The sequence below is a fragment of the Melanerpes formicivorus genome, unplaced genomic scaffold (genome assembly GCF_026170545.1).
Source record: "Melanerpes formicivorus ecotype bairdi unplaced genomic scaffold, bMelFor1.0.p_v2 SCAF_61, whole genome shotgun sequence".
Taxonomy (NCBI): domain Eukaryota; kingdom Metazoa; phylum Chordata; class Aves; order Piciformes; family Picidae; genus Melanerpes; species Melanerpes formicivorus.
Genome location: NW_027142413.1, coordinates 3,642,137 through 3,668,314, shown reverse-complemented (window position 1 = coordinate 3,668,314; position 26,178 = coordinate 3,642,137). Strand labels below are relative to the sequence as shown.

The 26,178-nt window shown below is 38.8% G+C and overlaps 1 protein-coding gene across 8 annotated transcripts in view; it reads right to left on the bottom strand.

The window, feature by feature from the left end:
• SEMA5A (semaphorin 5A) overlaps window positions 1–26,178 on the bottom strand; it is a 306,539-nt gene that overhangs the window by 128,446 nt on the left and 151,915 nt on the right. For 7 of the 8 annotated variants that reach the window (XM_068162023.1, XM_068162027.1, XM_068162025.1 and 4 more), the window contains 3 exons: window positions 13,138–13,200; window positions 5,354–5,452; window positions 3,972–4,185 (listed from right to left, as the gene is read on the bottom strand). In XM_068162023.1, coding sequence (XP_068018124.1) covers window positions 3,972–4,185; window positions 5,354–5,452; window positions 13,138–13,200 — 376 coding nt within the window. The remainder of the gene's footprint in view (window positions 1–3,971; window positions 4,186–5,353; window positions 5,453–13,137; window positions 13,201–26,178) is intronic. The other variant, XM_068162030.1, reaches the window with a different exon arrangement.

The window sequence follows — 26,178 nt, the reverse complement described above, 5'->3', positions numbered from 1 at the left end:
CTTTATCCTCCAGAGCCTTAGCCCATGGGATTCCTGCAAGTGTATCTCTGAAGAGTACAAAATTAGCCCTGCAGAAGTTCAAGGTTATAATCCCTGCATAGTGATAACTGTGGTCAAAAACCTGCTCATTGTATTTTGGCTAATTCCATTTAAAGTTGCCTATTAGAACATCAGGAAAATAGAAATAGGTTCCATAAACAATGCTTTTTTATTTTTCCTTTTTTATTTTTGAAGAGGAGGAAAGTTCTGAGGTTAAAAAAAAATATAGATCAAATTCAGAGATAATCAGGAAATGAATAGATTACTGTCCTCAATGATGAAAGACAGCAAATTCAAAAACTGCCTCCAGCTGATTCTTTCCTCCATCAATAAAGAAGACACGGCTAAAATCTTCCAAAATAAGAAAAAACTTCCAGGATGTGGGCAGATATCTAACATTTGGCCATCTGTTTTGTCTGCTACTAAAAACTGTCAAAACAGACAAAATTCAAATGAGTCAAGTCTCACATATTGTCTGCAGGTTTTCCAGTGGGTAAACAAACAGCCTCTAAGACACCTTCACAATAACTAGTTCTAGTCAACAACAGAAGTTCTGTGTTGGCAGTGTTATTTTATGGCTCATCTACATTTTTGTATCAGTGCTGGCTCAAGATCTTTGACCTTCACATACCATGGAGTCATTGAGCATTCCTTTTCCCTTTCAGCTACACTCACAGCACATTTTTGTAGCTTACATTTACATATATCCTGAATAATTCATATTTTAACCAAGCTGTCCCAACTCTTCATCACCCCAGACAATTGAGTGGTGAGTGCCTCAAGAAAATTGTATTACAGAAATGAAAATGCACTGACTTCTTTGCACTCTACAAAGGTTAAGTAACTGATCACAACGATGCTCAGTAACACATGGTGAAAATGGCTGTTGACTTACCTGTTTGGCCGATATGGACTGCTTTCAGACCTATCAAGTCCCCAGTAGGAGGCTGGATCTGATAATAAGTATGGGACTTAGGCTGAACAAGAATGAACAGGGAAGCTCAGGCCATCAATTTAAATTTATTTTATCTGCAATATCTCTGATTCCAGAAGCTGAAATCACTTCATGGTAATATGAGATCTCACCCCAGCCACGTAATACATCATCACCATTCTCACCTCCCAAACTGTGTCTGACAATTAAGATTAGGAACAAGGTTTCATCTGAGATGAAGATTTAGAGCTTCACATGTCTTCCACTGCAAGTTACAGTGAACATTGACAACAGACAGCCTAAGCATAGGGACACATGCCTTTGACCTGACTGACAGCACTGAAAACATTGAATGCACTGAGAAGCATGCTAGCCATTAAAATCAACAACGTTGTTATTGCCTAATAGTAACACACAGAGCAAGACAATCAGCCATGTTTTAGAATATTGTCATTGCCCCTAGAGATGGTTTGAATTGTTCCAATGTGATTTTCGGAATAGAAAATCTAAGTGGAAAAAAACCCACTTCACCTCTGAGGCATGCCTGGATGCTTAAATTGGAAACCTTCACAGGCACGTGTGTATACACATGTACACCTAAAAGAGGGCTGAATTACAGTAACTGCCAGACACTGCTGCTGAACAGATACTGACTAGCAAGCTTCCATTCCAGCTGGCATCTTACTTTGCTTGTAGGATTATCTGTGTTACTTCTCACTGAAAGCAGCAAAATCTTCACTTCCATCCAAGCACTGGAAAACTAATGCACTTTCTTGGCACTGAATCAAATATGAACAGGCAAATATATAAAAGCAGATGAAACTCCAACTCAAGCAGATTAATCCCAAACTTGTATCCACCAAAGAATCAGAGAATCAATAAGGTTGGAAAAGACCTCAGAGATCATCAAGTCCAACCTGTCATCCAAGACCTCATGACTACTAAACCATGGCACCAAGTGCCACACCCAATTCCTTCTTGAACACCTCCAGGGATGGGGACTCCACTAGCTCCCTCCAGTGCCTGACCACTCTTGCAGTGAAGCAATTCTTCCTATCTTAGTTTGAAGACTGATTTTCCAAACCTCACCATGCCTCCTTTCTGGACAGTCAGAAGTCGCCATCATTGGAGGTTTTCAGGAGGAGACTTGATGGGGTGCTTGGTGCCATGGGTTAGCTGTTTGGGTGGGTTGGATTGGTTGATGGGTTGGACGTGATGATCTTGAAGGTCTCTTCCAACCTGGTTTGGTTTATTCTAAATAAATGGTTTATTCTAAATAAATGTTTATTCTAAATTCAACCTTAACCACAGCTGTGATACTAAAATATAGGCTCCCTTCCTGCCCTTAGAAAATTAAGGAAAAACCTCCAGGAAAAGACACTTGTGCTAAAAAAATAAAGAGTGAGACAACCTCTAGATGCACAGCAGTCATCTAAGGCAAGCCAGCTAAGGGTGCACAATTAACTCTTGCTGCTTTCCAAGGTACACAGCAAAAGAATGTCTGAGGTGTAACTTGTTTTACACAAGTTAAATGTTCTGTCAAATGAACAGCCCATGGAAAACCAAAATCTGAAAGACAAAACATTTCATTGAGCTACGAGCATGGCTTTCCTCTTTGTAAATAGCCTTGGCAGTCACAAGACTAACCACTAAAGTAGAGCATATGAGGCATGCTCAGAATGTCCTTTAATAAGCATGGGCTGGCAATCTTTTCAATCCCTTTCTCTTAATCACTGAGGCGTCGCACAACAGTTAGGTTCTGATAACATGGCTATGTGGACACAAAGTGCCTGAACCTTAGTCTGGAGAGGAGAAGCCTCCTGTGAGATCTACACCAGGACCTGCACCCAGTCCTGCTCTGGAAGGGGATTTGGACTCGAAGATCTCTAGAGGTCCCTTCCAATCCCTAACATCCTGTGATCCTGTGTGATCCTGTGAACAGATATAACTATACAATGAGTTCACTTTCCCTGTTCATTTCTTTTGCACTGCTATAATTCTGTTATCTTCCATGCAGTTTGGCTTTGTTTTGTTAATTAATACTCTAAAATTTCTCCAAGCTACCTCTGATGGCTCCTTTGTAAAAGGAAAACACACCAAGCAAATACACATAATTTAGCATTTAGATTACATGAGAAGTGAAATACTAAAAAATACCAGTCTGTCACTTGCAGCTGACCTGATGTTCTGAACCTAGGAGAGTTTATATTTGTACCTAATTTCAAACATGAAAAAAATCCCATCGTCACACAAAATGCATGTTAGGAATAGCAACTGTTGTGTCACATATCATGAGTTATGAAAATATGTGCTGGGTTTTTTTCTACTGGGATAAGCATGGGAAAATTAAAATAAACACAATTCCACATTTTATGTTAAAAACTCATTTTAATTTTAGAAGAATCTGCTTCTTTTCTGTAACACATAGAATGACAACTGGCCCTGTTACATCTCAGGAATACCATTCTGTTTACATCTTCTCCCAGCTGGAAATTCTAATAAGCACCAAGAGCATCAGGAACAATTCTCAGCATGACACAGCAGTCATTGCTACAACATGATTTTATGATATGTTTTGCAGACTATTGCCCGTTCTCTGGCTATAAAAAGCATCAAAAACATCACTCTGCCACTTAAGAATTTTGAAAGTACATTTTTTTTTCTGCTTGTCAAGGCTGGGACCTGCTGTGAAAGCCTGGACAATTCACTCTGTTGTCAACAAAACAACACTCAGGGTGAACTGATTCAGCTTTGTCATGTAAGTGCACCTGGAGAGATGCAGTCCAGCTCATCCCTATGCCTGTAAACATGACTTACATATGTAAGTGTGATCTACAAACTGCAATCTTATTCATTAAATACCATAACACTTATACTAGTAAAATTAAGAGAAAATATTATGCAAGGTATTTTTAACACTGATAAACAATACTCTAAAAACATTCAATTTCTCAGACTTGCATTTTAAGACCTGAAATGCAGTCTCATCAATACTCACCATTCAGCCACTTGGAGTTGTACTGGGCAGTGCGGAGTGGAGGAAGAGCTCCCAGACTGCGATAAATAGCAGGATCCCTTCCTGGAAAATCCATAGCTGTAGCAGCATATAATTCTCCACTGGAAGTGAGAAGAGCAGTGGAGTTGTGCTGAGGGCTGTAAGGACACCTAGCCATGCCACTGATTCGATCATGTATCTCTGTCAAATTACTTAACTGCAAAAGAGCAAGAGAAAGGGATTAAAATGACCTGAAAATAGCTAAGCTGCATCAATCTTGGCAACGTCCTATCATTAACACCAGTTATCTGCTTTGGTATTGTGCAACAGTAATGAGCTGACCTTTCTATCAATCTGAAGCTATCTTATATAAAAAGTTATCTTATATATAAATCTTGCTTTGCAAATTAATCATCAGTCACCATGCTGAAAATGTTTTGTAGTAGCAGTGATTCAAAACATTAACTCTATGCAGATTGTTACCATGAAAAATAAAACCAGACCTGATTTTCAGAATCAACTAAGGTATTCACCATAGAAAATGGTCAGACAATTAAGAAAAAAAATCTATTTGTTTTCTTTTTGTGTCTTGGAAAGAATCTCACATGAAGAAAAAGATCAAACAAGAAACTTTCCGGTTTAGTCAAACTCTCTTGCTTATTTAGCAGCCCTACTACTTTCAGCCATAAACCACAGTATAATGCTAATGTTATTCAAAAATATAGGTATAATAGGTTTAAATACAATAAACATGCTAAGGAGGTTTTGGTGATACAGATATTCTTTGTATTTAAATGGCCCTCTGCTCTTGAAATAAACAGCCAGCTTAGTCCAAACAGCTGACATTTTGATTTTTATCAATACTATTGATCTTTAATGGACACTCTGTCTTTGATACATATGAATTACGACTATGCTGTTGGGTTTGGTGGGGTTTTTTCAGAAACAGAATGACAGATTATATTTTTAACCAAGATTTCTCATTCTGGTTAGTCAGAAATCACTAATAGAGATACTCTTATCTTCTCATGCACAGTATGCAGCTACCCAACTGCATTATATAACTAAACCACTTCACCCCAACCAAACTTGATAGAGTGGTAGAAGTCTGAGAAACACCTAAGGTTCATGAAAACTGGCATGTGGCTCACAGCTGTGCTCTCTCCCACAGCTGTGCTCTCTCCCACAGCTGAGGAAAAGACTGCAAAAAAAGAGATCATCACTTAATTCTTCTCTTTGGCATGCCACTGGCCAAATCAGTCTTTTACATATCAGCTCACCCACCAATATGCAAATAACCTGTGTTCAATCACAGAATGCTCTGCCTTTTAGTCTGCTGTCTCAGAAGAGACATAAACTGGTGGGATGAAATGTTTAACTCGTACCGTCCGATTGGTGCAGATAGGAGTGAACGCATTAGTTCCACAGGTGAAGAGATGGTTGCCTCCAACAAGAAGCACTCGAATGTAGTTCTGGCATTCCTCCTGCCATGCAGAAAAGACTATATTCAGTGATGCTTCAAAGGATAGGGGATACTAATTACAATTTGCTTTCCATGGCTATGTGTCCACACAGAAAAAATTTAGGGGAGCAAGTCTTGAGCACAGCTGATGTATTAGCAATCTTGATACACATAGATTTCCTAACTACAATATATGCATTTGTCAGTCTTTGTGAGAAGTTCTTAGTAGGATAACAATGAAGTATATATTGCAAAGGTGTGGATCGAATCTGAAATGATCGATGATGACTTAAATAATACAATACTGTTTCAACGGATTGGATACCGTTCCTGAAGACAGATCAGGCCAAGAAAGAATTTGGGAGGAAAACAAGAAAAGGAGTAATTTGTCAGTAACACAAGTATCTTGAAATCAGTACAAATGAAATTCTTGAGATATTCAGATTCAGATTTGTCACTACTAGTTTCATAATGTTTTATTAGAAGCATCCATGTTTCTGTTAATTTGAAGTTTCTCCAGAAATTTATTACCTCAATACATAGATGTTCACCCCTGAAAAAATAATTTTACCTGGTTTTTACCCCATTATGATGTGTGAATGCCTTATGAAGTTCATTTCTCTCACTTCAGAAGCTATAAACCAACAGCAATTTCTACTGTCCATTCATAGAGAAAGCCTCTTTCTGCAGTAATACAAACCTCCCAAAACTCTATGTAGGAAAGATTTAGATACTGCTCCTCCAAAATTCACTGTCCCTATCTAATAAAATAGACAAGCTCAACAATATGCTTGGAAAAAATAGTTTCCTATAACCTTTCATTTGAATGCTTGTTAGCACTCCTTCACAAGACTGTGTCGTGTAATGCATAAAAAGAGCCAAACCAAACCAACCAATCAAGTGAAAAACAACCCTGTGAAAATAGAGTTATACAATTCTAATACATATTAAGTGGATTCACGTAAGTAAATCCATGTAATGGTAATGGTGCAGAAGCCTCCTTATGTGGCCTACAATTATATTAAATGTATTGCTCATTTGTCTTGAAAACAGACTCATCCTGGAAGACAAGAAATGTAATCCTGAATAAATTGAAGAGGCACAAAGAAAGACTGCAAAGCAAAATGAGCAAAATGCTTTAAAACTCCCAGAATTTATTATCTATACCTTTTTTCATACAAAACAGGAATAGCACATTGTCTTATCTAACTGTGGTATCTGACACAGTAATTTATTGTTTGAGCTGTTTCCACCCTGCCCTTTGCAGCAAGCCATGGAATGTAAGTGTAGGAAAAGTAAGTGGGTACTGACATTACAAGCCATCCAACCTCTCCTCTTCATATTCCAGAGGTCCCTGAAATAGCACTACTGCCAAATTATTTGCACACTTATCACCCACTCCTTTTGTTAAAAAATAATGTAGGGTTTTTATTAAGTCTCACATTCCTAGGATTCACAAGATTCTCCTCTTTACTGTTCCCAAGTTCTGCGCCAAGTTCACAAAAATCCATACTCAAAAGTGCAAATAATATATCTCACAACAATTTTTTCTTGGGTATATAATACAACCAAATGAAACCTGAAAGCATAGCTTTTTCAATGGGCTATTTTCTCTGTACGACAAACTCACAGCATCAAAAGAAACTGAGTAACAGCCACAACAGCAAAAAAAAAGAAAAGAAAAAAGTCATGAATAAAACAATCCCCACTCAAAAACATATTGTAAAAGGACTCCATTATTTAGTCATTGAATTCTTCAGAATCACTTTTCTAGCTCTGGAGTCAAGCTCAGCTGGTTCAATTTTTCTATGTGAGAAAAAGAGAAATGTGTTGCAGAAGTGTCATTGGTGAATGCAAAGGACTTCAAAACAATCTTTCATTTTTTTAATGTGGGGGGTGGTGGCAGTCTTGGTGGCCAGCTTTTCCCCCATTTTGTCTTGACCTCTATGCCGTATTCTTTCATGTTCTCCTATAAAAGTATTTCTGAAAAACAGAAATTCATTTAGCAAGTATTTTGTATTTTTCTACCAGCACATCTGAAACAAAATACAACTGCTGGAAACAATTCAGCAGGCAGGCAGTCTAGGTTATCACTTCAGTTTAAGACCAACTTGACAGTTTAAGGACAATCTAGCTGCTTGTGGCTATCTGTGTGCAGCAATGTCTTTTATACAGGCCAGCAAGTTACACACACCTGTGTTTACTTTTTTTAATGCTTGTATTGCAGTTCAGATGAAGCTACTAGAATCTTAAATAAGCAGGGGATGAGACTTACTTCAATTACCTATCTTTTTTTCAAAACCTCTCTTTGGTTTATTGTATTTTCATCATGTGTATTTATATTTATCCTTCATAACAGTCCCTGCCACAAGTGCCAGTCTAAAAAGCCAAATGTATTCCCTTAACCATGTGTGGTGTTTTAGACTTCTAAATGCTAATGCATGCTGACCACAAGGACATAATTTTGTCTGGCTTGCTACTGGAGCCACTAGTTGTTTTAAGCAACAGTTTAAATTAGTGGGAAAATGTCTGAAGACTCAGTAACAAACATTAGCCTCCAAAAGTCAAGTGTGCATTACACTGTCAGATGTGACAGATGTCCCTACGTATTTTCCCTTTCAGCTCTTTTCCTCATTGGCTACTAAGGCATTAAACTTCAGAGTAACAACTGCTGCTAACTGATAGAGGCGAAAATTCTATGCAGATTCTTTCTCAATAAAAACAACAAAAAAAAGAGTTATGTTTAACTGACCATCATCTCAATGCTTCAGGGTTCAAAGCTGGCTTCTGGGTTTGAGGCATTCCATCAGCAAACTGACTTTTAGTTTTGCCATTAAACTCAATGCTCCCATGCTACTCTGTGAGTGCCAGAGCTTCAAGAAAAAACAGGATTTGAATGAATACTTTACCTACAGCCATCCTTGTAATCCTTATTTCTCCTTCACTATACTCTGCACTGGCCTTGCATACTTTGTCTCAATTTTTTTCTGTCCCTTCCCTACAGTCACATGTGTCTGTCTTGAACTATGAAGTCGTCCGTGAAAAATGTTATAGAAATGCAACCCCCAGCAACTCTCCAGTTTGAGCTGGATCTATTTATACAAGGAAGCAGGCTTTCTGATAACAGTAGCTGGAATTGTGTCTTCCAGGGGGTTTCCTATGAAAAGGAACAACTCACTGCAGCACTAGATTGAATTCCTCCTGGTCTGGTAATTCTCAGTTTTTTTCAAGGGAAGGCTTTTGTGGTTTGACTAGGAAGAGGACCGCATCACAGGTAAAGTTATCTGTATGCATAAGTCCTTATACACAGAGTATAGTGACCTTGGTTTAGTTGCAAACAGGGCAATAAAAGACAAACATAATTAAGCAATCCTTTCTCTGACCTTAAATTTATCCTTTGATTTTAACCTTGATCACACCAGTGAAAGCAAAAGAGACATGAAAAGTTCAAAAACACAGTTGTCATTCCAGCTGGGTAGGTTGTCAGTATCTCTGCATTCTCCAGCAATTCCTACATGAAGCTTTCAGGCTTTTTCAGGCAATACCTAACCCATCTGTTTTCTCCAGCTATTAACACCTTCTCTGTACTTAGCAAATCCTGCACCTAAATGGTGGCTGACCAGTAACTCTTGAATACACGCTTGCCATAGTGGGATGTAAAGAAAGGGAAAACAGAAGGACAAGGTGACACCATTTTTAATGCCTTTTCCGAGTACTGTAAACTCATTTCTACAGTGAGAGATGTTCCTCCATAAAAACAATCACCTTTCTGCATGAAGCTTTACACCACCCATTTATTACACTTTATTACTTTTTCCAGGTAATTATGTCTTTTTCTCTCCTTACAGTGTAACATGGGCCTGCTTCTGCAGTGAGACCATTCTTCCTCTTTAATATTAAACAGAAATGTGAAAACCAAGGGCACACAGCAACATTATTTTCCAGTATTTGATAAAAAAAACCCCACAAATTGTTAATTAATTGCTAAAAGGAGACATCAAAAAGGCAGTGATTAGGTGACTATGCAGAACAGACTCCTCCTCTACTAGATGCCAGAAGCATTTGGACCACATTTATGAAGATTGGGTTTTTTTCACATTATACACAGCAATAATGTATGTTGACATGTCCCGCTGAATGTGGGACAGAAAACAAGTACGCTTTTCTATAGCTACAGCTCAAACTCTATTATACAGAATCACAGAATGTTAGAGGTTGGAAGGGACCTCCAGAGATCGAGTCCAACCCCCCTGCCAAAAGCAGGATCACCTAGGGCAGTCTGCACAGAAACACATACAGGCAGGTTTTGAAATTCCCCAGAGAAGGAGACTCCACAACCTCTCTGGGCAGCCTGTTCCAGTGCTCCATCACCCTCACTGTTTCTCCTTGTGTTGAGATGAAACCTTCTGTGTTCAAGTTTGAATCCATTGTTCCTTGTCTTATTACTGTGCACCATAAAAAGAGTTTGGTCCCATCCACTTGACACCCACCCCTCAGATATTTATCAGCATTGATCAGATCCACACTAAGCTTTTTCGTCTCAATTCTAAACAGCCACCGGACTCTCACTCTGTCTTCATAGTGGAGATGCTCAAGTCCCCTAATCATCCTCCTGGCTCTCCATGGGATTCTCTCCAGCAGATCCCTGTCTCTCTTGAATTGGGGAGTTCATTACATTTAATCATTAAAGAGTATAATCATAGAATCATAGAATTGTCAGGGTTGGAAGGGACCTCAAGGATCATTTAGTTCCAACACCCTGCCATGGGCAGGGAGCCCTCACACTAGAGCAAGTTGCTCAGAGCCACATCCAGCCTGCTTTAAAAACCTCCAGAGATGGGGCTACCACCACCTCCCTAGGCAACCTGTTCCACTGGCTCATCACCCTCATGGTGAAGAACTTCTTCCTAACATCCAATCTACCCATTTCTAGTTTTGCTCCTCTCCCCCCAGTCCTAGCACTACCTGACACCCTAAAAAGTCCCTCACCAGCTTTCTTGTAGACCCCCTTCAGATCCTGGAAGGCCACAATAAGGTCTCCTCGGAGCCTTCTCTTCTCCAGACTGGACAGCCCCAACTCTCTCAATCTGTCCTTATACAAGAAGTGCTCCAGCCCTCTGATCATCCTCATGGCCCTTCTCTGGACACATTCTAGCACATCTATATCCTTCATGTAATAGGGGCTCCAGAACTGGACACAGTACTCCAGGTGGGGGTCTCACCAGAGTGGAGTAGAGAGAGAATCACCTCCCTCGACCTGCTCGCTATGCTTCTGTTGATGCAGCCTAGGATGTGATTGGCTTTCTGGGTTGCAAACGCACACTGGTAGCTCATGTTGAGCTTCTCATCCACCAACAGCCCCAAGTCCTCAAGGCAGTCACTGCCCAGACTACATTGGTGCTTGGGATTGCCCCAATCCAGATGCAGGACCCTGCACTTGATCCTGTTGAACTTCATGAGGTTGCCATGGGCCCACCTCTCCAGCATTTCAAGGTCCCTCTGGATGGATCCCTTCCCTTCAGCCTGTCTGCTGCACCACACAGCTTGGTGTTGTCAGCAAACCTGCAGAGCGTGCACTCAGTGGCACCAACAAAGATGTTCAACAAGACTGGTCCCAGTACTGATCCCTGAGGGACTCCACTCGCCACTGGCCTACACTTGGACATGGACCCATGGACAGCCACCCTTTGGATGCAGCTGTCAAGCCAGTTCTTTGTCCACTGAATGGTCCATCTATCAAACCCATACTGCAACAGCTTGGAGACCAGGATGTGGTGCAGAACAGTGTCGAAGGCTTTGCTCGGGTCCAGGTAAATGATGTCAGTTGCTTGGCCTTCATCTATTAATGTTGTGACCTTGTTATAGAAGGCCACCAGGTTTGTCAGGCAGGATTTTCCCGTAGTGAAACTGTGCTGATTGTACTAAATTGCCTCTTCATTACTCTGCTTCTGCAGTGCCTCCAGGAGGATCTGCTCCATGATCTTACCAGGCACAGAGGTGAGACTGCCTGGCCTATAGTTCCTGGGGCATCCTTCTTTCTCTTTTTGAAAATGGGGTTATGTTTCCCCTTTTCCAGTCAGTGGGGACCTCCCCAGACTGCCAGGACTTTTGGAATATAATAGCAGTTCAGCAACCTCATCCACCAGTTCCCTCAGCACCCATGGTTGTATCCCATTACGTCCCATGGACTTGAACACTTTCAGGTCCTTTAGATGGTCATGAACCTGGTCTTCACTCACCATAGGTAGTTCCTTCTTCCACTCACTGCCATTATCTTCTGTTATTCTGGGAGTATGGCTGGAGCCCTTGCCAGTGAAGACTGAAGTAAAGAAGTCATTGAGAACCTCAGCCTTCTCCATGTCACTAGTTCACCTGTTCTCTTTCTGAGGGGGCCCAACACCTTCCCTAGTCTTCTTTCTACCATTAATATACCTACAGAAATTTTTACTGTTCCCCTTGTCTCCCTGGCTAGATTTAATTCTAACTGAGCTTCAGCTTTTCTAACCAGGTCTCTTGCTGCTCAGGCAGCTTCCTTATATGCCCTCCATTCCAGCTGTCCTTTCTTTCACTCCTTGTAGAGTTTCTCTTTGTGTGCCAGCATGTCCAGGAGCTCCTTGCTCACCCAGGCAGGTCTCTTAGCATTCTTTCCTTCCTTCCTCTTTATTGGTATACTTTGCTCCTGAACATGGAGAAGGTGATCCTTGAACACTGACCAGCTGTCCTGGGCCTCTCTTCGCTCCAGGACTTTGTCCCATGATGCTTTGGCCAGCAGATCGCTGAAGTGATCAAAGTCTGCATACCTGAAGTCCAGGGTTGTAAGCTTGGGATACATCCTCCTAGTTGCCCTGAGAATCTTAAATTCCATCACTTCATGGTCACTGCAGCCAAGGTTATCCCTGAGCCTCACATCTGTCACCAGCCCTTCCCTACTGGTGAGAACAAGGTCCAGCATATCACCCTTTCTTGTTGGTTTCTCCACCATTTGGAGGAGGAAGTTGTCATCTATGCATTCCAGGAACATCCAGGATTGATGGTGCAATGTAATTACAGATAGAGGTTGCATGCATTTCTAACAGGTTTTACAATTAACTTGATAACTCAGCTTAGGGCAGCTACCAAAGAACACAGCACTCACACAGGTTCCATCTTAGCATTGTGCTTTAATGTGCTGAATAAAAAAGTGGTAGCTGGCCAGACAAGGAATTGATTAATTGAAAATTGAAAAGATACCAAGTCTCCTGTCCAATAAGCTACTGAATTCTGTATTATTTTCTTTATAGTACCAGTGGATATGAAATACAAATGTTCCTAAACTTGCAACTAATACACAGGGGAAAAAAAAAAAAGAAGTAAGATTTTACAAAGTAATGACACAGTTATTAATGATTTACAGCACTGAAAATGAAGTGAGAATACCGCCCAATACATACAATATGTTGCAGAATCAGCACAGGAAATTGCTTGAAAATAAAGCTCTTGAATCACTTCAGAAAATGATCATGTCACTGCAACTCTCAGCTCATGCTCTCCGTGTTGTTTCTTAATTAATTCTTTATTCTTACACATCAGTATCAGACTCTATTCCTACAGCTCCCTTTGGGAATGGGAGACAGTAAAAGCACAAAAGGTAGAGATTTGAACACTGAATTACACCTGTTATTAACATATATATTTTTTATTAAAACAGAATAGCTGCCTTATGCTTACCTTTGATTTCCCTTTACTGTAACAGGCTCTTTTAGTGGCTTCATCACACTGCCATTCCACTGCCTGCAACCAACAGGAATTAAGTTAGAAATGCAGGGAACACAGACCTCAGAGCTGTCTAAGCCACTGCTTCAGATACGTGTTTTAGGCATACAGATGCCTAGCTGTGGGTTATTCTATTCATAATTGCCTTATAAGCTTTTGCTCCCTAGAAATGGAGCTTTGCTGCTGATAGTTTTTCAGTGTCTAATCTGAAGTAAAGGTGCCCATCCCCAGGATTTTTTGTGCATACTGCTACAGAAGAAATAACTACAATGACATCTGACACTATTTAGCCACATTTGTGTGAGTCTTATTAAGATAAGCAGTTAGAAACACAGAGACAGGCTGAACCTCTCTCCCCTAGCAGAGTTCGGCTGCATCACCACAGCATCTGAGGTCAGCTCTACTGAGAGATCTTGAGCATCAGGAAAATGTGTCCTGTTGCTGCTCTTGCAGTATTTATTTCAAGCACCAAACAGGAATTTCAGTTTCTCAAGGTATTACTGCAGCACTGATCGGAAGCACTGAAACATCCATTCAGGCACAGGAGCAATGGGCAGACACATACAAGACAACAGTGACAGAGCACTGCAAAGCAGAAGCAATTTATCCTCATTTTTGAGCTGTCTCTCTGCCTCAACAGATTTATGTCAGGACTGTAATGCCTAGCCTGCATTACTACAGTTTCACTGCATGAGTCAACTCCAATTATTGCCACATTTAACATTCAACAGCTATGACTTAGGAACTCCATTGTTCAGTGGAGCAGATTGTATGCTTGATGTTTATGTGCCAATACATGTACATATTTGCATGCCTGAATATGCTTTATAGTCAGTGCATTTGAATCACTCTGCATTCTTTCACCTCAACAGTGCACATCCAGGTGTTCTTTAGATGAAAATGCTGCAAAGCACTATACATTTTACCAGGAAGAATTGAGATTTCTAAGCTAAGCACTGCTGCTTAATTATTGAAAGTACAGCTTTTTCATTTTTATCTACCAGCAAACAATGAAAGACCATTCATTCAGATTAAATTCAGGTAATTTTTTACACTAGTCTTTTAATGGAGACTATATTAATAGCAAGTAGACTCTATAATTAATAAAAAATAAGAGGGTGAAAGCCTCTTTAATCAAAAGGAGAATATGCATTGAGAGTACAATAAGCAGTACTCTTTTGTGTTTCAACAAGCCTGAGAATGAGCTTTTTCTTTTTGGGGGAAGAAAAAGACAAAAATTACAGCCATTACTTCTCTTTCTCCATCCCAAACCTTCTTATTTATAGAGTTTGATTTTGCAGATGAACAACTGTGGCATATTGGGAAATACATTGAAAACTTTTGGAAGAGCCCACTTATGAAGGACTCCAGCACTTAGAACAAATTTTATGTAGCAGCATGAAAAAAATCTCATACTGAGATTAAAAAGCAACAATGTGTTAGACAAACTGTTTTGACTCTTTCATGCAAAAAGCAATTTATGTCCATAATGAAGATTGCAGTACAAATAACTGGGATGACCAACATAAATTCCTAATCAATTCACTAGATACCCTGAATCTACAAGTTATATGGCATTAGATAAAAGTATCTGATATTGAGTATATTGTCTCCAACCAAGAAAAATAAAACGAAAAATCAAGTGCCTGGAGAAACAGAAGAATTACCTGTAAGTGGTCAGAGCAGAAAGTTTTAGTGGAATGCAGGGGATTAAAAGGAATGTTTGAATGAAAGTTCTCACCAAAACTGAACTGAGAAGAATAGGCAAAGCATGAATAGGAGGAAGCAAGAAGACAAAAAGATTAAAGATATAATGGTTATTGATAAATCAAATTTTAGTGACAAAATACCCAGCTTTCAATTGACTCCAAGTCCACAGCAGGAGAGTAATTTGAAGAAGAACATTGTGAAATGAAATACTTACATAGAGTCACAAATCAAGCAAAGTATGTTTATCAGGCACTGAAAGTTTTGGAAAATGAAATCAACAGACTTGGAGATAGGAAACTGAGAAGCCAATGTGACAGTTCTTCAAGCTTTCCATAAAATCTGAGAAATGAATACATTGCATCTCTGCAAGCAGGTCATGGTTAGAGAGGTTGGGAACTCCAAGTGCTTAATAATGCAAGCAAAATGTAAGACAAGGAGGGCAGAAGCTTTATTAACTCTGATCATAGCAAGATAACATCAGGTCAGGTGAAGAAAAACAATCACATCAATATGAGCAAGGTATCAGTCCAGGCAGGTATCCATGCCTGGACTGATCAACTCTTCAAGGAACTTGTTAACTGCCATACTTCTAACAATGAATCAAACAATAAATAACACAAGAATATGGAGCTATGTCTCTCAGTGGAGCCTATAGGACTGGCACACCTAGTATTACCTCAGCTAAGAAGTGTTGAGATGGAAGCAGTCACAGACTGTAAGGTTTTAGCCAAATGCTCTTTTAGTTAGGACGTCTTAGCTAGACCTCTCAAATCTTAAACATTACTAATTTTACCAGCACATCACAAAACCACTAAAACTGCCAGCATAACTGAAAACAAGCTTTCTTCTCTTCCTTTGAAATCCACAAAATGCATAGACTTAAATAAAGGTATTAAAGATTAAAAGATCATGTAACATTTCTGGACACTACAGTTAACAGCACATAGAACAACCCAAACAGAATAAACTAATTATATTAAAATACATATGTTTGCAAGCTAACCAAACAGCAAACTCTCAGGGAAAAACCTGTTTCTGACAATATCTGCCAAAGGAGTAATCTGGGCTGAACAAGAAAGAAGTGCAGACACACTGTTGCTAAGCTAAGTACCATCTCTGAAATGAAGTTTACTCATATTCCCATACCCCTGAGTTCTGTTGCTGAGGAAGACAAGAGTGCAGGCTGCAAATGAAGTAAATTACACAGGCATCTGAAGAGAGCTGAGTAGTTCAAACTGTTGTACTTTGTTCCCTAAGGGTTCAGCATAGTTCAGAAATGCCGATCAAATGAAAACAGCAGGTACAGGCAAACTTTTCTGTATATAGCTACCTTTTTTCTTTTAATCTTCAGGAAATTTGGAGGAGTTTCCCCAAAAATGGAAATTCAGATATTCAATGCAGCCTACTGGTAATTTATCAGGGAAGACAGGTGGAAAACTCAAGTGTCCTGAAACTTCAGCACATTAAGACAAAACAGAATGTCCCAACAGAATAATGAAAACCTGGTTTCTGTCAGTAGAAGATTAACACTTCAAAGTTTAAATTCCAAATGACCAGATGGGCACATATGGATTGTGCTATTTCAGGAAGCAAGTTCAAAATCAGGTTTACTTAGAGATGTTACTGTCATCCACTGCTTCCATTAAACTGATGTGCTTTCTTGCTTAATACCTTTTGCTAACATTTCCATGAAGTTCAGATAAGCAATGAAAATATCGTATGCATACATATCATGTTTGAGGCCAAAACAGCTGAAGTTTATCTTACTAGGATCTTATCTTTTCTACATTTCTTAATGGGAAGCTCCAATTGTCACAAGGCAAAATAAAACCTTCAGCATTGTGTGTACTGATTTTAATTAATATTATAATTCTGCATAAGCTAGCAACAAAATTATTTGAACCAAATTAAAGATACTCAAATTTGTTCACCCTGAGGAAAAAGGAAACAAGAGTTTGAATGTTAGTGCTAATGAAAATAAGGATGGGCAAGACATCAGCTACTGCTACACATCTCCATGAAGAATGTAGCTGTATAGATTAAGGAGCAGGGTTTAAGGTCTTCCAAGCGCATTTATAAATGTAATGCCTTGGTTAAGTTTGTTTCTCATTTCCCAGTCTTCAGCAAAACCACATTCTTGTAGACATAAATAAATCTTAATTATGTAACAGTCATCGGTGAAGCCATGCAAAATGCTTGCAGAGAGATTTTTAGCCCTGTTAAAGTCAGTGTAGCCAACTCTAAAGTCTGAATTTGACAGGTACAACTTGAACTTGACCTAGCACAGTCCAATGAGAAAGTCACAGTTCAATTTTTGAACACATACTGTTTTCTTTACTCTTAAAAAAAATTTATATACAAATCACAAAGTTCCACCAAGACGTCACATAAAATCAGACTGAGCTGAAACATGGCTTTGGTGCACACTTCAAGGTTGAACTCAAGTTTCAAACTGATGGCAGGCAACTTTCTGTAAAGCTCGGTTGTAAATAACTGTACCAGTGTTTTAAACATTATCTCACCCATGTTTGTAAAGTGCTTCAAAACCTTCAGATTAAATCCCTCTTCTCATTTCCAGGGGGTAGTGGGAGGAGAGAAAGTCCAGCCAGAGAAAAAACAAATTCCAATTCAAGCTATATAGTGAGGCTACTATGTTCAAAATGAAGGAAACCACAGACCAAATACCCATCTTTGTTAAGGTAAAAATTACGGTACTAAAAATAATCATTTTCTCCAAAAAGCCAAATATACTTCTGTAATTTCTGTTTGGATGAACAGTACGAGTCTTACTTAGGAGTTTAACTATTGTGTTTTCAGCAGGCAAACTAAATAAATGCAAAGAAATTAGATCCAATGGAAATCAAAAGAAACTCCCCAATCTAAATTGATTTATTCAATTACCTTAGGAAAACACTAGAAGAGAATCATGGCAAGTGATGAAGCAATGAGTAATGTTCATGTATCCCTCTCATTTAAGAAATAATTGTCAAGAGGTTCATGCCCAGCATGAAGCAACAAATTAAGTTCCCAGGCAAGACATCTGGAAGTCCCTTCTGACCTAAATTATTCTATGATTTTCCAGAAAAATTACAAAGTACAGAAAGAGGTTGGGGGGGGTGGGAATAAATCAAACCCCTGAAGTAATGACAGTAAATCAGGAAATGCAGGGAGGAAATTTGAACAAAATCATTACAAGATTGGTCATTAGGAGTGTGTTATGAAGAGACTTGTATTAGTTGTATTTACAGGTCAATAAAACCCTCATGGCTTTTATCTGCAGTAGAAGCTGCACATGTAACTGAGTACAATTAGATCTCCTGGAAGGACTGTGCTTTTATAGCTACACAGACATGTGTCCATATACATGTGGACAGGTACACAATCATACATATTTTTTATATAAGAATTTCTTCAAAGTGTAGAAACAAAATGCAGTATTGAATTTCATAGAGAAAGAAGCTAATTAGTCAAGAACCAAAAAATGAATGGAATGATATTCCAGACAGATGGTCCAGCACTTCTTAGGCAGATGGCTCTGCTAATTAGATACTGGCAAAACTAACACTAAAGAGGATAGTTTAATTACACAAAGCCAAAAATTAACAAAATTATTTTTTCCCCCATTATCTGCTTGCTTCCATGTCCTATATCACATATTTAAACAATACTCTGAGGAATTGGGGTATAATAGCAATAACTATAATAATATACATCAAGAAATGTGAGTAATATCACCTTATTGTTCACATCAGTCCAGCAATGGAATGGCTTCAAAAAGCAAAACATGGTGACTTGTTTGGAGAGAGAGAGTCTTACAGCCGGCCTAATTAGCTGTCAATGAACTTGTATGCTTAGGTCCAAAAGCTGAGTTTAAAGAGGCCATAGAGAAAGTGTCAGGATCATAAATGCAAAGAATAAATGCAGCCACAGGGTATATCAGCATGACATCATCAGCCAGTGAGTTAGCAATGGTTTTGATGACTACCAGAAATTTTAAGGAATGCTTTGGTAGAATGACATTCTTGCTTTCAGCAAATATGTAAAGCCACTTAAGAAGATTTATCCCTCTCCATACTTCAGAGGAACCATTTTCGTTGATTTCCACAGCCTTGTCCTTGAAACCATTATTGCTGGAACTGCTTATCTTGCCAATAGGCTCCTGACAAACAGCCAACTTCAGAGAGTAATCATCCTCTGTAGCAAAAACTAGAGTGAAATATTAAAAAGGGACTTTTCTATTTTGGCACACCAAAAAAGAACAGCTGGTTTGTGGGGACAAAAGGTATCACAGATAGGTTATCGCATGAAATGATGGTCCAGCACTGTGTGAACAACTTTACTTATCGGCAACAGTCGCTGCAGTATCTTGCCTCCAATTACAGCATGTATCAGCCAGTTCTCCTGGGCATAACATTATGGGTGATTTCATTTGTTCAGAAACAGCTTTTCCAGTTACAAAATTACAGTTTCTTATAAAGAAAGCAGTGTGAAATATCTGAAAATAAACATCAAGTTATGCTGAAATTTTCCAGGCTTTGGAATTCAATAAGAACTGAGATCCCCTGATAGAGATATAATTTCATACTTAAACCAAGTAATATATGAAGCTTTATATGTCTTTCAAGGAGCTGATGTCAACTTAAATTTATTTCAAATATACTGGCCTGAAGTATATAAAAAACCTGAGAAGTACATTTTCTCTCAACCCATGAGATAAGCAAAGTTTTAATTATCTTACTTCATTGGCTATGCAAATAGCTGTTGGGTTTTTAAAAACCCAAGTATAAAAGAGAAGAATTTAGAGTCGCTGCAACTTTCACATACACTCAATGTTGGGCTATGCCACTAACTATACTGACACAAAATTCTGCCCAAGACTGAACTTTCTCCTTGCCTTCTACAAATATTTTCAAATGTCACAAAACATCCATTTGTTTTATGTTTGACAGAGACAGGTTTGCATAGGAAAGTGCAGTTTCAAACCTGGAAGTTCATAACTAAGAACTCAGGTAAGTTAGAAGACAGGGTTTTCAGTCCTGCTCCCAGAAAGTTATTCAAAAAGCCGAAACTGTTGCACTGTGACTTTCAAAGTTTTCAATGTTCCAATCCAGAGTTTTGAGGCTTTTACAGCTTTTATGGACGTTTAAAAATTGAATGTAGGATTGTGCTGAAGGGGTAAAACTAAATGTTCTTGCATTATAAAACTTGCCATCCATTCAGCAGGTAGGAATGAGATTTCATAACTTATTTTTAATGCACATTCTGAAATTATACTACAAATACTACATTTAATGTACTGAATAAATTATATGTAAATTCTTTAAGATTTAACATTTGTGTTACCACATTGAGTTTTAAAGCATTTCCTGCTGTTTGGCAGATCAGATTTTAGTAGGATCCAAAACCTCTGAAAGCAACATTTCTATTATTTTTTTATTATTATTATTACATTTTACAAGCAGTGTTTTAAACTCTTAGGTGCTGATAAGAAATGTCAGGATTCTTTTTATTTTGAGGAAGGGAAAGGTACTCCAATGTACTTTCATACTCCCCAAGCCCTCAAGTTAAATAACAAAGTAAATGTCAAAAAAGGAGTTCTCTAGCAGCAGAGTGCCACAAAATGTTGCTTTGAACCTTGAGCATAGGTAAGAAGAAGTTTATTTTCCTGTACATTTGCTCACTGTTTTTAAGAAACATGGAAATGAGAAGCAGGAGGCAGTATCGGAATGTGAGCCATCTTGCCCCATGCTTACTGTTCAAGACAGACATGCCTGAGTGGGACACTGGATTGAAGTAGTAGCCCAGCAATCAGCCCTCCTTACCTTTCACCTAGAATAAAATAGAATAAACCAGGTTGGAAGAGACCTTCAAGATCACTGTGTCCAACCCATCAAGCAATCCAACCCACCTAAACAACTAACCCATGGCACCAAGCACCCCATCAAGTCTCCTACCTGAACACCTCCAATGATGGTGACTCCACCATCTCCCCAGGCAGCCCATTCCAATGGGCAATCACTCTCTCCGTATAGAACTTCTTCCTAACATCCAACCTAAACCTCCTCTGGCACAGCCTGAGACTGTGTCCTCTTGTTCTAGTACTGGCTGCCTGGGAGCAGAGACCAACATCCGCCTGTCTACAACCTCTCTTCAGGTAGTTGTAGAGAGCAATAAGGTCACCCCTGAGTGTCCTTCTCTCCAGGCTAAGCAACCCCAGCTCCCTCAGCCTCTCCTCATAGGACTTGTGTTCCAAAGACAGTCAAAGAAGCTATGACACTTCAGAAGACTTTGTGCAAATTAAAAACCTTTCTAAAATAATTTCTGAGAGGCACAGCCAACATACTGCATCTTGTTGCTGGGATGCCACAGACAGCTGTATTATAGCTTCCAGATATGCGCTCACTAAACCAGATGAACCTGAGAGATCAGGTGGAGGATGAAATCTGTAACATGGTCTATGTCATACTAAATACTGACTACAAGAAATCTTTTTATTTCTACATGCATGCACGTGTATTTATACATGTCTCATTAGGAACAGAATTACTAGTTTATCACAATTTCTGTTTGTCCTTTTCACTTGTTTTTTTCAGTAAGTTATGCCACTGTGTTTCACAAAGGCAAGTTTGATTCTAACAATAGTAAAGCCCATCTATCATTCTAGAGTCTAGTGACAATAACTGTTACTTACAATAATAAAAAATACTTTCAGAAGTTGGCCTGAGGCATCTTACAAGGCAGCAGAGACAGAAACTGTTGAAGGAACTTTAACATACACATTTTTTCCATTAAATGTGCAAGCAAATAAAGATTATTTTAGAGAGATGAAAGCAGAAAGTAGAATGCTAACAGAAAAAAAAAAAAAAAAAAGGGTAACAATGACCAATTTACTCAGCTTGTCCAAGGAAGAGCCGGTGGAGAAATAAATGGCTCAACAGCAAAGAGACAGAAATAGGAAGAAAATAAAAAGAAATTCAAATAGTAGTTAAATCAATCGACCAGAAAGGTGATTTTGGAAAATCAAGAAAATCAAGCTTTCTTCTTTCCATTTAAGGGAAACACATAGTTATACAAAACATTTAGAAAGTGGGTGGGGCAAAATGCATACACTAAGCAAAAAAACAGTTGGCAGCTGGATTGGTGGCAGCACAACTGACAGTTTAACCATGGAAAGAAGTTTATGTTTACCACAAAATAAATTTAGGTTACATTTACCTCAAAATAATTTTATCTATTTTGATGAACATTCAAATAATCTGAGACACAGAAGAACAAGAATATTGAGAAGAAAAAAGAGGCACAAGTAACTCAGGGTCATTACCACATAGATAAAGTGTATGGTGGAGACAGGCAAAAAAAGGCCAGCAGACTAAGCAAAAATGTCATTGAACGTGAAGAACAAAAGATACTTATTAAACCAGAAAAACTTGAACCTAGTGCTACTAAGAAAATCAGTGGAGTGTAGCTGCACTGTGAAATTATACAGAAGTCAAGGGTGAGAAAGGCAAGCAGGAGCATTCAGACTAAGGAGAGCATCAGCTCAGAATATGAAAAAGTCTTTTAAGAAAACTTCATATACTTCAATTGCAATGGAAGGAGTAGCAGATCTTTAGGTCAATTTCATCATGAAGATTTGAGACAATGGGGAGGCTATGAAAAAAACTTGAATGTTACTTTATTTTTCTCTTTTTCTGACAGATGAATGTTCTGGAGTAATGACACATGGAGCTTTTCACCTCCAGTTTATGTGTTAAATGTTGTTCAAGTTATTAATTAGTGGAGGTCAGTGACACTTGGCAACCTAGTGTTAGCTATTTCTAAAAGCCAAATATACAGATCCAAACAAGTCAGAATTGGCCATTTCTGCAGACAACAGAGCAGCTGCTTAGAGGGAAAACATAACCCTGTTATATATAAAGGTGTTACCTTATAGACAAAAGAATCTTGGAAAAGTAAGACAGCCACAGAAAAAAAATCATCATCGTATCTTCAAAACTGATCTCCAGTGCCTCCTCATATTTCCCGCTCCCAGCTGACCTCATATTCCAGCAGACATAGGACAGATGTAGGAAGTTCCACTCAGCCTTTACACTCCTAGGGCTTAAGTGTTAAGAAAGTATCTCCCAAATTTTAGTGACACAGAAATTTTAGTAACAAGCTCACACTGAGAATCCAGCCAAAGAAATTTATTTCTAAACCAGCTCTGTCATGTTCTTCTCTGCCTCCTGTAGCCTCTTTTCCATTTCCTTGGTTTAGAAACTCTTTGGTTGCTACCTTGTAAGAATAATACTGTACCTTGGTATTTTTCTCCCAAAACCTGAAAGCTCAGTGGAAGTGCAGCTGTTAATAAGGCACTTCTGTGCAGCCATGGGGCTCTTTTTTCTTTTTGCAAATATCATCAGCTTTTTTCCCATCGAATTATACCTCATTAAAAATTTGTACCCTGATGAGTATATTGTTGCTTTTAGCTTTTTCACAGTGGATTATATTGGATACTAATTTAGCATTATAAATAGAAAGAAACAAAAGGGTTTTATCACTAGGAATTAGTTCTTAAAAGCTATCCTGTGCTTTTTCTGGTAAAGTGAGGCCTTTGAAGTCAGCGTTCCAAATCCCACAGCTTTTACTCTAACAAAACGCTCCAAAATCAAAGGGAGTCTTGTTAAACAAGGACAGAAGACAGGCTAGAAACTGTGAAAGTTCTCAATATCCACTACAGAAAAGGAACAGCTTCCACACAGTAGCTTGTAATAGAACCCCCCCCTAGCATATGTCTGAAGTATTGAGGAGCTTTGGAATTAGAATGAGTTCTATTCATTTTTATCTCCTACTTTCCTGTGAATAGTGAAATGGGTTTGAAACTCAGAACAGGCTATTCTGGGTAGCTATTATCGACAAAGCTTCTAAGTCAGAAAGCTAGGAAAACTCAAAATCAATTTTCTATTTTAAGTGAAATTATATAAAGTTTCCCCAATATTCATGAGGGGAAAAATAATATTTGTTTAAAAAAATAAAATTAATAGAAAAAACCACCACTGGATTTGTACCTGCCTCAAAGCGTAGGGAGGAATATGTTTTATTTTAAAACAATTCAAAGGCACAAATGTTTGCTTCACATTTCTCTACAATACACAGTGTGATGTACACTTCAGAAGTTCTGGGTATTAGCAGCAGTCAAATATAAAATATCACAGAGTTCAAGAAGTAAGATTGGATGTGCTTTTGAAAAATACTGTGAGACTTTAACAGCAACATTATGAATAGTCTGTCAGCCTCCTTGCAGATTCCGTAACCTTGCAGTGGAAATTTTTTCCAATGGAAAATGCCTACTGAAATCACTCAGTTCTTCTACTCAAATTCTGGCTTGCATGAGCACAGACACTGCTGGATAAAGCACTGGTTGGGTGAACAGGCCCAAAGAGCGATGGTCAATGGAGCTAAATCCAGATGGTGGCCGGTCACAAGTGGTGTTCCTCAGGGCTCAGTGTTGGGACCACTTCTGTTTAACGTCTTTATTGATGACCTTGGTGAAGACAGAGTCTATCATCAATAAGTTTGCAGATGACACCAAGTTAGGTGGCAGTTTCAATCTGCACCATGGAAGGAAGACTCTACAGGGGGACTTGGATAGATTGGATCAATGGGCCAACATTAATGGGATGAGCTTCAACAAGGCCAGATGCCAGGTCCTGCACTTGGGTCACAACAACCCCAAACTTTTCAAATGGATCAAAACAATACATTCTTTCTTAGCCACATTCTTAGAAATAGCACTAGATTATTTCAGGCACTATTCAATTAGGTCATCAGTATTCTGTGTTAATCATAATGTTTTGAAGTCAGACACTTTTAATATTAATTCTAATTTTAATTCTTCACTCCAGACTCCTTACCTCCTTTGCCCCTTGCATTGCAGGGCGATGGGGAGCGGGAGGTTAAAGTCAGCCCATAACAGCTCCTCTCTGCTGCTCCTTCAAGCTCACACTTTTCCTTGCTCCCAAAAACATCCATACCTGGAGACACTTTTAAATTATTTTTTTTTAAATTCCAACTGATTTTGAAAGCTGCAGCTCTGTGAGAAAGCATTTCCAGTTAATCCCACAAAATCTATAATATAGCGGGACATGTGTCGTGGGTTTAAAAAGAAGGGCTCAGCCTTCTCCTCCCCACAAAAAGGAAGAAAGAAACTACAGCCAGCCAACCGGAGGAGCAAAAGGGAAATGCTATATTTACAAGCAATTTTTAGGGAATGCAGGATATATACACAATTTACAGTACTTACAATATATACACAGAAATATACAGCAAGGTAAAATAAAAACAATAATACAGGAACGAAATTCCCTCCTCTGCTGAGGAGGGTTCCCCCCCTGTACCCCCTTCTCTCCACTTTTTCCCCAAAAAGGGTTAGAAAGAGAGAAAAAAGAGCAGTTATTAATTAAAGCAGTTATAAATTAAAGCAGAATATGTTAGTAGGCCAAACGCTTATCTGTCCAAGGTCAGTCTGGCAGAGAGGCTAGAAGCGGACGAGCTGGAAAGCGAGGAGGGAAGAAGTGAACTGAGGAAAATTCCAGTCGCACTCAAGCTCAAAACTGCCTTTTTTACCAATCCACCAATGAAATTAGTTTAGAATATCTGATTGTTTTCGTTAACATTTCCAAAACATTCGGCCATAGTGTCCTAGTATTGTCCTTTTCTTAAAGGCACAGCCTCAAACGGTCACAACATGGCAGATACAAGCAACTCAGACTAGAATCTAAGCAAGGACCAGCCAGGCCACTGAGAAACAGAAGCAACAAAAGAAAAACAAACAAACCTGAATGTCATGCCACTGTGCTGGAATTATGAAAGTATTACATGGGTGTAAATATTACATTAAGTACATAAAATTTTAAACACATGTAGAGTAATTTCATAATTAAAAAATATTTTTTTTAGTTCCACTCTGCACTTATTTTGGTACTAGTTTCTATGCTGCTTCTTTAAATTATCTGAAATCCAGTGTGAATATCTTCATTCATGATATTCTCCATTTGTCAGAAATCAGTTTGGTGGGATTTTTTATTTGTTTGTTTGGGGGTTTTGGTTGGTTGCTTTGTGTTTTGTTTTTTTTCCCCCAGAGGGAAGTTGTTCTCACAGCCAGTTTAGCTCTTAAGGGTATTGATTTTGATGCACAATTTCAAACCTCTGGTTTTTAATCACTCTTCCAAAAATAAACGCATGTTGCTATTCTTACTCAATAGATTGTATTACACTGAAAATTATGAAGATCTGTTAACTCACATC